Below are 12,345 nucleotides of genomic sequence, written 5' to 3' on the forward strand. Positions count from 1 at the left end.
CACCCGCTGGTTAAATTAAAGGATCCCTACTTAGGGATTAAGTATTAATGCTTAATTTAATTGACTTTGTTTACATTTCCAAATTTAATCTTAAACAAAACAACTGATAGAAGCCGTGCTCTTAAAAAAAGTGCAGGTTATGGAATTTCGAGAATTTTGGAGAATTACCAGATTGTTTATCTCCACCCTCTTTTGCATTACAATGATTAGAGTTGAATGTTGTAATTCTGTGCGCTTGTTTTTTTCCCCTCCATAATTGTTGCTTTGTCGATGTGTGTGCCCTTTGGTGTTATCTCAGTTTGGGGATCCCTCTGCTTCGTACTTGAAATTTGCAGCCATTTTTATCAGTCTACTGACCATACACGTCACCAATCTGAGCAACACGAGTTGTGAATTCGGAGGAGCATAGACATTGGAGCAAAGTATAGTACAACAATAGATGTAATGCCCTGCCTTCTGTTGGCCACCACGTAGTCTCCGCAGCATCACGCGACACCGGAATTTATGCCTGTGGGCGATTGGCCCATCCACATGCTATCCAGGCTCAACGCCTGCTTAGCTTCCGAGGTCTGGTGAGCTCGAGTCGAATCTGTTTTTTATTTTTACTTTACCAGGCACGGGCCCACTGAGCTATATAGCCGTTCTTCAGAAGCGACCTGGCCACAAATGATAGCTCAACGAAGTGACTTACCATCACGTGGAAATGGAGGGAAGACCCAGAGAAAAATCCACGCAACCATGGGGAGAACATGCAAACTCCAAATATACAGCAGGCGTCAGCGTCGGGATTGAACCCACGACCTCCTGTATACCAGGCGATGCAATTAACATCTTGCCACCGCGGTGCTTATCACAATAGCCCAGCGTCGTTGTGTGTAGTCAGCTTCGACAACACGGTCGCCACGATCGTAATGTGCATAATTGTTCATTGCTCTATTATTGTTGGATCGTCGCAATCTGTGCAGCCCTTCAACCAATTCTACTTGGCGACCGCCAGGGGGCGCGAGTGGCATAGGAAGCGCATTCGAAATGTCATCAACATGTGCGTGATGGATATTGAAAGAGGTGCCCGATAAGAAAACAACAAATCCTTTTGGCACACACCTTGGCACGTTTCTCTCCGCAAGCACGCTTATTCTATTAAGTACTGGTGTGCGTTTGCGCCAGAGTAGCTGCTAGTTACGATGTATGGAGGAGGAGCAACCGTCACCCAGAGGAACCGTCTAATGCTTCATGTAGTCATCGCTAGCATCTCTGATGACGGTGGACGGAGGAGGGCCGTGGGCGCACTGCGCCGTGAACGACAAGCGTGGGAGATGGTGGCGGCTCGGTGGCGGGAGGTCTTCGTCCAGCAGTGGGGAGAGATCATGGCTGATGATGACGATGACATCCTCGCCCGACCGTTGGACCAGATGACGCCTCTTGGCGACCAGACGATGCCTCTTGGCGTCATCTGGTTAAACACCATATGAGACTAGGCTCTAAGGAAAGCTGTCTCTGGTGTGGACCAATCAGTTTCAAGAGTAAAGCCCAATTTTAGTGAAAAAAGCATGTCTTCCAAACGCCCAAGTATGTCTCCTGCTGGTAGTGAAAAAAAGAAGAGGAAAGCTTTAGCGATTTCATTTTAGGGTTACCACGATATGTTCAATGCATGTTAAACGTTTTTATAGCAGATAGGCTTGTTTCCTGAAAAAACTTTCTATTAAATTGCAGTTCATATAGGTAGGCTAAGAATTTACCTTGTTTTTTTTACTTTACGTTTTACCGTGCAATACAGTCTTGTAATTAATACATACATACAGTATATAGTTTATACAGTACGGTACTGTAAATTCCTCTGTTTTGCTAAATTATCACCATTCTTTAAGACTCCTGGGTAGGCTAGGCCATCTTCGACTTACGATATTTTTTACTTACGATGGGGTCGTCGTAACGCATCTCCATCGTAAAGTAGAGGACTACCTGTACGTGGCTTTTAGTCCACTTGCTGTACCGCCTTCTCCTGACGAGCCAGGGTATGGCACCTCCTGTACACCCACAGGACAACATTCGTGTGATCCACCAACGCTCGTTTCCGGTGCAGGGTCACAGGCCATATTCGTAGCCAGCACTGCCCACCTATAATGGAAGCACATGGGAATCGAGCAGATTTTTAAATCCTTTATATTAAGTTCGCTTGCTTGCTTAGGACCGTGCAAATCTTTCAGTCGTTTTTGAACCCACTTCCCGTGATCCAATCGAGCTGACATTTTGCACACAGACTCGTTGTGCGTGACAATGCATTTTCGTGAAAAATTTTTTCCAAAATTTTACACTGTTTAGGGAAAATGTTTTAAAATATTTAATTACCAATTGTTTAATGCTGCCAGACAATCATCTGACCCATAGGTGGCAGCCATCTCAAGCCAGAGGACGAGAGGACTCTAGCCGCCCCGATGCCACGCATATAAAGGATTTATAGTGAAAAACTTTGTTTTTACGGGTTTACTTGTTATTCTTTATACAGCTCACGTATAGTTTTTTTTTCTGACAAAAATGTTGGCTGTGGATCAATAAAGCATTTTTCTAAGGTTTTAGTGGTGAAGAATCCCCTGAAGCCAGGCTTTGTAGTGTGGGTAATCATGTATTATAATTGTCGGGCAATCATTAGCTTTGTCTCGTGTGGAGTTGTGGCGCGTTTTAGTAAAATCAGCTTGGCAAGTGGAGTCATGTGTTTTGGTCTGTGATGTTTAACAGAAACATCTGCAATATCTACAGTGTCCTATAGCTATCCATTTACAGCATTTATTTATGCCGATCCACTGCTGATATGGGGCCTCCCCCACACCCTGTGCTGGTCATGAGGGTCGTTTGACCAGACTGGATGCTGGGCCGTTGGGGTTGGTGAAAGCGGGGAAGCATAGATGTGGAAGCATGGACGTACAGTACAACAATTGATGTTTACGCACTGTCCTTTGCTGGCCATTGCAAAGCCCCACAAGCTCTGTGACAACCTCTTTGTGCATGGTTGGTCACCCATCCAAGGACTAATCCAGGCTCATTCCAGCTTAGCTTGCAAGATCTGATACGACCGGGTGCGGAGTGATTTTTAAAAGTTCTCTGCATTTTGTATGCACACGGACGACGACGATGATGATGATGCTACACATCCATTTGTCATCCGGCAGTATAATGTGCCTCTTGTGTCAGCTTATATTTATACAGAAAATATATGCCGGGGAAAACAGTTGTTTGAAGAATTATGTTGTCATTTAAATGAATTATTCATGACACTGAACTAACATCACACGTAAAAATTTTCATGAGCGTCGTTTATAGGTGGTAGTTAGAGAAGATGATGGGGTTTGCTTATTTTTTTTATGCAATACTTGCTGCTATCTAATCGTTTCATTAATTGTATGAGCTACAATTTCCAGCTATGTATTTAAAGTTCCAGACACTGAATATATCCTGAGTCCGCGTTGTTTTTGCACAGGCGGAGTGTGATCGAGACAGTTTACAACCGACTGAACCCGGACAGGGAAGATGAAGTGGTGAGTTCAACTCACGACACATTCTACAACATCTCTTTGCTGTTGGGGAGGAGTGGTGGCACAGTGGGTAGGGCACAGCGCTAAGAACCCGCCGACCTGAGTTGGTTTGAATCGGGCCACGGCTAACATCAGTGGCGCCACGGTGGCGAGATGTAATCTGCCATGCCCGGTATGCAGGAGGTCGTGCGTTCGATCCTAATGCCTGTACATTTGGGATTTGTATGTTCTCCCTGTGGTCCTGTGGAATTTTCTCCGAATCCTCCGATTTTTCCCTCCACATTTAGAAACATGCATTGACAGCGATCATTTGAGACCAGGTCACCACTGAAAAATAGCTTTTTAGCTCAATGGGCCTTACCTGGCGAAAAACATTGTAAAAATAAAATAACTGAACCAGTCCTGAGTCCCCCCCCACCCCACTGCACCACCCTGCACTGACCAGCATGGTGAAGTATGCTCAAATATCACCCTTGACCGAAAGGCGTAGGGAGGCCTTCATCCAGCAGTGGATTGATAATGGACTGTGCATTGTTGCCGAGATTGCAGAATTCGCTGGTGAACTCTGAGTGGAATGCTTTGTTTAGGCACCGACAGAGTTTTCCTTGTACATTGCATTCTTGAACAGGTAGAACTCGTTTTATTTGATTACACAGATAAATAGAAAGATCCACGTCTTCGTGTTTCTTTACTTTAGCAGTACAGTGCTAAAACGTATACTTACAATAAAACAATTGCGTATCTAAATGACAACGTACGGCCCTTTTCTCAATCCACTGCTAGATGAAGGCCCTTCCCCATGCCGTATCAGCCATGGAGGTAGTCTGACCATACTTGATCAAAATTCGCCATGCGGGTCAGTGTAGGTTGGTGAAGGGGTGTCACGGTGGCGAGATGTTAATTACTTCACCTGGTATACAGGAAGTCATGGGTTCGACCTCGACCCTGACGCCTGTATATTTTGAGTTTTCATGTTCTCCCCTTGGTCGCGTGGATTTTTCTCCGGGTCCTCCACATTTAGAAACAACACGTTCGGGGTATTTGCCTGCTCTAAATTTCCACATGATGATCAGCCACTTGCGTTGAGCTATTATCTTTGTGGCGAGGTCGCTTCTGAAAAAGAGCTGTACAGCTCAGTGGGCCTTAGCTGGCAAAATCAAAATAGTTGTTGACTTTTAAGTGGAGCGGCAGGACCGGTTAAGATATTTCTTATCTATTATTTAACAGAATAATAGATAAGTGTTTTATTCTTTAATTAATTTTCTTTCGACGTGACTTTACTGAAAGAACCAAAGAATATTTCTTATTGTTGATGTTCGCTGTGACCGGGAATGACATGCAGGTCACCGTGTTCATGGTACAGTACGCTCGCTGTTCTAGCTGTTAAAGATACCGCTCCGCCCCTTTAACTCTTTACTTACAATAAAATATTTGCTCTTTGCAAAGCGGTTCTTTTAAATATACCCCTTGTCGTTTAACGCCAGGACATTTAGTTTAATTGCGCAATAATTTTTGTGTTTGTTGTGCTTATTATGGAACGGTTCTGAATTACTTTTAAGCCGTGGGATGTTTTTTTAATGTTATTGCCAATACGTTGCTCAAATACAAGCTATAGTGTAAAATAAGCCATAGCTTTAAGATGCGGGCAGAATAATTCAGCTTTAAGATAGCATTTAAGTATTAGTTTTTTGAACATCGTTGCAGATTTACTTTCAAGAAGTACATGCTGTACATTTCCCTATTTTTAGTTTACTCAGAAAATTGGCTCATCAACAGGCAAGGACAAGACTTGTTTGGCCCAACACTGCGTAAACATGTTTTCCTGCCTTCTGCTCGTTGTATTTCCAGCAGCTAAGAACATGAGCGCACATCGGGTCCATTTGGTTTTGAAGGCTGTAGCCATAGGGGCTCCTTGCTCTTTCACCTCTAGTCTCCACTCCAATCGCCTGTGCGCTTTCTCGAGATTTGTTTTTCACGGCCACTGTTTCTGGGCAAGATCCCGTGTTCTTGATGTCACACTGCGGTCACAAGGAAACGCAGAAAGGGGATGTTCAATTACAGCAATGCGTAAATACGATTGCTTTGGTACGGTTCCGATGTTAACACCCCTTTTGGGCAGAATGCGTGGGGGTTCTACGACAGTTCTAACATTTTTAGTGTTTCAGAAAAAAAGTCTCCCCGTGCTGGGGTTGCACTATCTGCTTCCTATTTTTCCGTCCACATTTTGTATCCTTTGATTCGACTCTTACCGAACAAAAACAGATCCGAGACTGCTGTATATTTTTCTAGACTGGAACAATACAAGGGCGGGTCCCTCTGGGGGGACCGCCATTTGGCCCCAGCTGATAATGGTTTGGACCTCAAAACTTTAAAATCGCCCGACGGGATAAACAAGAAAGACTTCGATGAAAAACTAGCAAAGAATGTTTTCACTAAAAGCTGCCTGGGATAGAGAAGCCAGGTTTCAAAAAAGTAACTTCGCAAAATATATAAATGCACTGCATTCCAGGATGTCTGAACTGTGCTAATCTTGTATAATATGAGGATTAAGGGATTATTCAAGCAATTAAAGTCGAGCAATCCAATTCTTGCATTTTTTTTTTATCAAACCATGGGTTGTAATGGAGAGCCTTGCCATCTTTCTGCCTATACCCTGCCATAATTAGTGCGCTCTCTTCTTACTGCCGGAATCAACCAGCTGTATGGCAGTGTTCAGGAACAGTGCTGCATGTGCTGTCTATCAAAAGGTTGCAGTGAATAACATGAAAAGAATAATCACGTGTAGTTATAGCAGCTAAACAGCCTTTGTCAAAACACCGCAGTATCATTTCATGTAGGGGTTGTTTAACCACACGTTATCACGTTGGTCAGTCCAAGTTGGTCAAAGGGGGGTGGCCGGGATCGATACGGATATCACTCGCCACTGATGTTAGACGTGGCCGGCAATCGAACTTGGGTGGCCGGGTTTGCGACACTCACGATCCCCTCCACCGTATAAAATGCTACAATAATTTACAGCCCTTTGTACGTATGTTGAACTTACTAATAGGGTTTTTCCCCTTTTTTCTGGCAACAAAACTGACACCTTTTGCAAGGAATCATGCTTACATTAACCACAATACTTGCAGTCAAATGCAAACAAAAAACAATACTCTGATAGTTTATGTATTGTCCTTGAAACTGATTGGTCCACACCAGAGACAGCTTTTCTTAGAGCCTAATCTCATACGGTGTTCGACCAGATGACGCCAAGAGGCGCCTTTTGGCGTCATCTGGTCGAACACCATATTAGTATATTTTGGTCCTGGCAAAGGAGGCCTCATGATATGTTGAACTTACCGTACGTAGCCAGTCGTGCTAAAAATGGCCTTCTCTATACCTCACACTGGTCATGATGGGTTGTGGAAGAGAGGAACCCAGGACTGGTTCAGAAAACACTCGCCACGCATTAGGCCGTGAATCGAACTTTGGTCACCAGGGTCATAGCCCAGTGCCCTGATCACTCCGCCACTACACCCCCATAACCATTGATGCAATGTTGTATGCATGTTAAATTTCTTTCACACCGTACGTAGCCAACTGTGCTAGTCGGAGGTGCGGGGGAAGGCCAGCAAACTGTAACGATGGCATTCTATTTTTCTTTCCCGACAGAGCTCTTTGGACACCGACGATGCCTGGTAGCCTCACTGACAAGATGCCTTTTGAAAGAAATGTTTTAGGTGAATCCATATTTGCTGTTCTGCCATGTGGAGCAGATAATGACAGCTTTAAAGTGGCTGCTGTCTGATGTTTGCCCTGAAAAGTTAATTATTTGACGAGAGGTGTAAAGTGTTACTTATGAAAGCCAATGGTGAGTGACTTGCAGTTTTTATCTTCGGCAGCTTTGGGGGTTTGCCACAAATGAGAAGTGACTGCTGTTGATTGATCAGAGTGTGACGGAAAGTTGAATAGACAGAGCAATTAATTCACCTTCTATATCTCTTTGTCAACCGTTTTTGCCTAACTCTTTTCACTGTGTGGCATGGGTTTCAAAGAGGACTAGGTCTCGGACCATGTTTAATTCCATCGCACGTGTCGTCGCGCAGAGCTCATGAGGGGACGAAGATGGGCGAGTTGTTTGTCCGTGATGACGAGTGTACGGTAGCTAATGGTGAACTTTAAACCCACGACCCCATTACCCCCGCCGGTCCGTTCAGCCATCGTTTCACTGACGTGGGTAATTTAATTCGTTTTTCTTTAATGGCTTCAAGAATAAACCTTTGATGATATTGCACTCAAGTGACAATAAACGAATATTTATTAATGTTTATCAAAGTATTTTCACGTTAAATTTTAAGCTCAACCACATTTAAAAACAGCACGCTATCAAACTGATTTACCAGTGCTTGATGTTTATCTAATATTTAATTCAAGTTTATTTGACTACAGTTGTGAGTGTTGTTTAGTTTATTTCAAAGTAATAAAATGCGTACCAAAGAAAGACCGAATTTTATATTGGAGCTGAAAAATTTAGGGTGGGTAGGCCACGATAACCCTGGCACACCCTTGCAAACAAGATGTTCCATCTCGAGACACAAAAAAAATAACAAACACGTGTACGTACGTACCGTGCAATCGTGGGGATCGTCCTGGTCGAGCGTGTGATTGTCACTTGATTCGGGGAGACCGCACAAACTACCAATTTGCCATTTACGTTTTGATTATTATCCACGTTTGTTTTGAGTAGATTACTAAAAGAGTTGAAAGCCATCATCATGTAATGCTCTTTTATTATAACAAGTTGATTATTGCAGCGGCTAAATAATGATTTGACTATGATTATAATTACTTGACGCTTTTTAGTGGACGTTTTGGTCATCAATCCCGACCATACGAAAGTGCGGTTGGCAGTCAACCTGCCATACTGACAATTCCGACTCGCGTGCACAGACACAGGTGATTCAGTGCACGTTTATTTCCTGCAAACTAAAATATTTTCTCAAGAACCGAAGGAGTTACACTTTTACCATCTTCAACCAAGAGTGCGATCCGGTTTTTGTCTTTCCTCGATGCGACATGTACGACCACATACAAACGTTCAAATTAAAGTCTGTGATGTAAGAGCATTTCGCTTTTGAGTCACCTGCGATTGCATTCACGTCGACAGAACTTCAAAAAATGCCTCGCTTGCTTCAAATCGATTAATTCCACCGTTATGTGTGTTGCCTCTGGTGGCCAACAACTCTACGATGTAACGCGACATTATCAGCAGAACAAACAGGCTGAACATTGCAGTCTGTGTTGTGATCATGGCCCGTTTCAGAATGTTTAACTTTCAGTCTATAGTCCTTTATAGTCTGTTTTATTGATTACCTTCAACAACATGTTTTAATGAAAAATGCAGTTGTCAAATTTTATACGGTAATTGCAGTATTTAATATTGATATATATGTGTTTAAATTAAACGATTGTTATATTGAATTGTTAACATGATGCACTGCAAAATGGCATTTTAAAGAGATGTTGTACACTTAGTTTTTAAATGCGTTAATGGCCAGTAAAACAGAAATTCATACATTTGTATGATGTACGGGTGTTAGATTATTCTTCTACATATTTTTAACCTGAGACCTCAAAAAATAGTTTTGACTTCTACAATATCTCTTTAAATGAACTGCTTTGTATTTGTTATGTACCGGTAAACAAATATGGACTGTCAATATTGCTGTTTTGCACATTTTGGCATGCTTTTAAAAAGGGTTTAACTCTTCTGAGGATTTTGTAAGGTTATACGTTGCCTTTGGAAACCCCTTTTGGACGTTGGCTTAGTGGCGCATACCCAGAGGGAAATAAAACATGTTGACTGCGCTACACGTAAGCCTGGATTTCTCGTCGGTCTTCCTGAATAACGTGATCCCGACCAAGTAGCTACCGCACAGTAGACACGCACCGGAGCTCTGCTCTCGCTCGCCTGTGTGTCCTAGTTTGGTTTTTAAAAGTTTTCACCCTTCCGCCCCCACGGCCTCCCCTACATGCGAAAATATCTCCGGAATGTGTGAACACCCACTGGCCTGACGGTGTGTTTTTAATGGACAATTAAACTCATTGCTTCATCAAAAAATTGTGTTTTTTTTACAACTGTACCTCCCATCCCTAATTTAAAATGTAATGTGATATCCGGCCTTTTTGTGAGGCACATGCTTGTGTGTATGGCTGGGCTATGGGTTGGTGATGGGGCTGCCCAGCACCACTTCAGATGTCACACACAGTGACTAAAGTCAGCCGCGGCTGGGAATCGAACTCTCTTTGCGGGGTTCTCAGCACGGACATGCAGTACACTGAGCTACGGTCCCCTCCCCCACCTCAACCCTCTCAATGTATCTCGCTGAAACGTTAAATCTTAATTCAAAATGTAAACACGTGGTTATATTTGCTTCACGTGCTTTTTTGGCGTGGAACCTTACTGCTGTGTAAGCAGTTGCTGAGTCGCCCTTGGAAAAATAGATTCTTGGCTCAAAGGGCTTTACTTTGATCGAAGAAGTCACCCTCTGCTTCTGTTTGGCTGTACATAAAATACCGTACTATGCTGGTGAGTCGGGTCTCCACTGAAGACGGACCCTCACCTGGTTTGTCTACGTGGTCCAAGCCAGCAGGGGCCCTAAACAGTTGTGATGTGAATGATGACGCTGCCATGTCCTCTTCAGTCGATAAGGACTAACCAAGTGTAGAGATGTCGTCCACTAATCCGCTAAGAGCAAAGGTTACAAGCACTTGGCCCCATCAAAACTCTTCATCAGCTGTGGTCGATCCGGGGCTGTGTGGATGAAGGTTTCCCCCCCAAACCGTTGCTCCATCAGCCATGCGGTGGAGTCCTGCACCTCGCTGCGACACGCAAGCTGATGTCGTCGCTGCAATTCTGCGGAGGACACCCTCGCGGGAGTGGTTTATTCTCTCTCTTGGCTGCCACTCCGTCATTAGCCTCGACCACCAGTCTCGTGACACGTCCCGCCCAAGCCACACTCGCCTTCATGTGTCGAACATGCGGTCTACAGTGATTTCAAGCCTGTACCTCGTTATGTTTACACACTTTTAATGGTTGCTCTCATTCCACCAATGCCCATGTGTCAATACAAATTAGATATTTACAAAATAATTAAGCCCCTTTACTTAAAGAAGAGCTAGATAATCTTGACTGAAGAAGAGGTATTGCTTGAAACGTTACTTTTTGTATTCTCATTTGGGGCAGTTCCACTAATTATAAACCCTCAGTCAAAATTTCTAAAATAATACGTACAATGTCAATTCGAATGTACTGTTATTATAGTTTGAGGGGAATCAGTGTCTCATTTACAGAGTCAATCGATGGTTTTCACACGACCATTCCCTCGTGGATGAAGACGCCGTGTCGTCTGAGTGTGTCTTGACACCGGCGTTTCATGGGCATGTCTCCCTCATCAACAACGGTGGGCAAATGGGTCATCTCTGAACTACGGCTCTAGTTGGTTGACATACAATGCCCACGTCAACAACAAAACATTGTGATGATTAAACTGACGGTCGGAAAATATTTCCTCCTGGCACCTGGTGGTGTTCATTGCACGCGTGCCTGTAGGCCCCTGTAGGGCCCTGCCAACTCGTTCCCTGGCCCTCGACTGGCACCCATGATCAGCTTCTGTCCTTTGAGTATGGGCACGGTGCACAAACATCCGTGCAAAGCTTACGACAACGAGACACATTCCTCAATAACACTGGCCTAAGAGGACATATCTATACCGTGCAAATATGCAATGTATAAGGCAAAGTTTTGGGGTAATTGCCCAGCGTCATCAGGGGCCGTCCATAAATGACGTCACGCACCTGGGGGTGGGGGTCAGACATTTGTGACGATGTGTGACGATGGGGGGGGGGTTGAGAAATGTGACGTCACATCAAAATGCGCAACTTTAAATAAATATAGACAACACGTTCTAGTTAATTAAATATACTTATTAATAAATGTTTTCTCATATAACATCAGTGCAGCGCCACATTAAATACGCACTACAATGACAATAGTTTAAAGCGATTTGAAGCATGTTTTATTTTAAAAATGGAAATATGGTTTGGGGGGGGGCAGAGCTTTGTGACGTCATATTTGAGGGGGGGGGTCTGACTTTGTGTGACGAGGGGGGGGTACAAAATCGTGAGTTGGGGGGGGGGCTGACTTAGACTCAGACCATCCTTTTGGGTTGATAAAATGTGTACGACCTTTGTGGGGAATTGAACAGCGGTTGTCCTTTGGATAGACTTAACCCCCATCATAGTAACGTGGAGTGGGGGGGGGGGGTTGTGGGGGGGGTGTGGAGTGGGGGGGGTGTGGAGTGAGGGGGGGGGAGTTGTGGGGGGGGGAGTTGTGGGGGGGGGGTGTGGAGTGAGGGGGGGGGAGTTGTGGGGGGGGGTGGAGGGGGGGTTGTGGAGTTGGGTGGGGGAGTGGGGGGGGAGTAGAGGGGGGGAAGTGGAGTGGGGGGGAGTGGGGGGGTTGTGGAGTGGGGGGGGTTGTGGAGTGGGGGGGGTTGTGGAGTGGGGGGGGTTGTGGAGTAAACCCGCAACACAAATCGCCGGCTCAGCAACAGCAGCAGCGCCGCTCGCTGCCGTTGGTCTGCCCCACGACGTCAGCGCCGACCCTGATTGGCCGAGATTCTCTTCGTGCCCACCTCCACTGACTCCCCTGATTGGTTGGTGGTGGTAGTGGGAGGTGATTGGTTGGTGGTGGTAGTGGGCGGTGATTGGTTGGTGGTGGTAGTGGGCGGTGATTGGTTGGTGGTGGCGGCGCGTGTCTATAAGAGGCGCATTCACA

General features: G+C 44.8%; 1 protein-coding gene across 3 annotated transcripts in view; it reads left to right on the forward strand.

Annotated features, from left to right (window-relative positions):
* LOC144729787 (protein phosphatase 1B-like) overlaps positions 1-9,377 on the forward strand; it is a 30,510-nt gene extending 21,133 nt beyond the window's left edge. For 2 of the 3 annotated variants that reach the window (XM_078610287.1, XM_078610288.1), the window contains exons 5-6: positions 3,476-3,533; positions 7,182-7,837. In XM_078610287.1, coding sequence (XP_078466413.1) covers positions 3,476-3,533; positions 7,182-7,211 — 88 coding nt within the window. In that variant the 3' untranslated portion in view covers positions 7,212-7,837. Of the gene's footprint in view, positions 1-3,475; positions 3,534-7,181 lie in introns of all 3 variants that reach the window. The other variant, XM_078610289.1, reaches the window with a different exon arrangement.
* The last annotated feature ends 2,968 nt before the right edge of the window (positions 9,378-12,345 follow it).

This window comes from Lampetra planeri, chromosome 33 (genome assembly GCF_965212315.1).
Source record: "Lampetra planeri chromosome 33, kcLamPlan1.2.h2, whole genome shotgun sequence".
NCBI classification, from domain to species: Eukaryota; Metazoa; Chordata; class Hyperoartia; order Petromyzontiformes; family Petromyzontidae; genus Lampetra; species Lampetra planeri.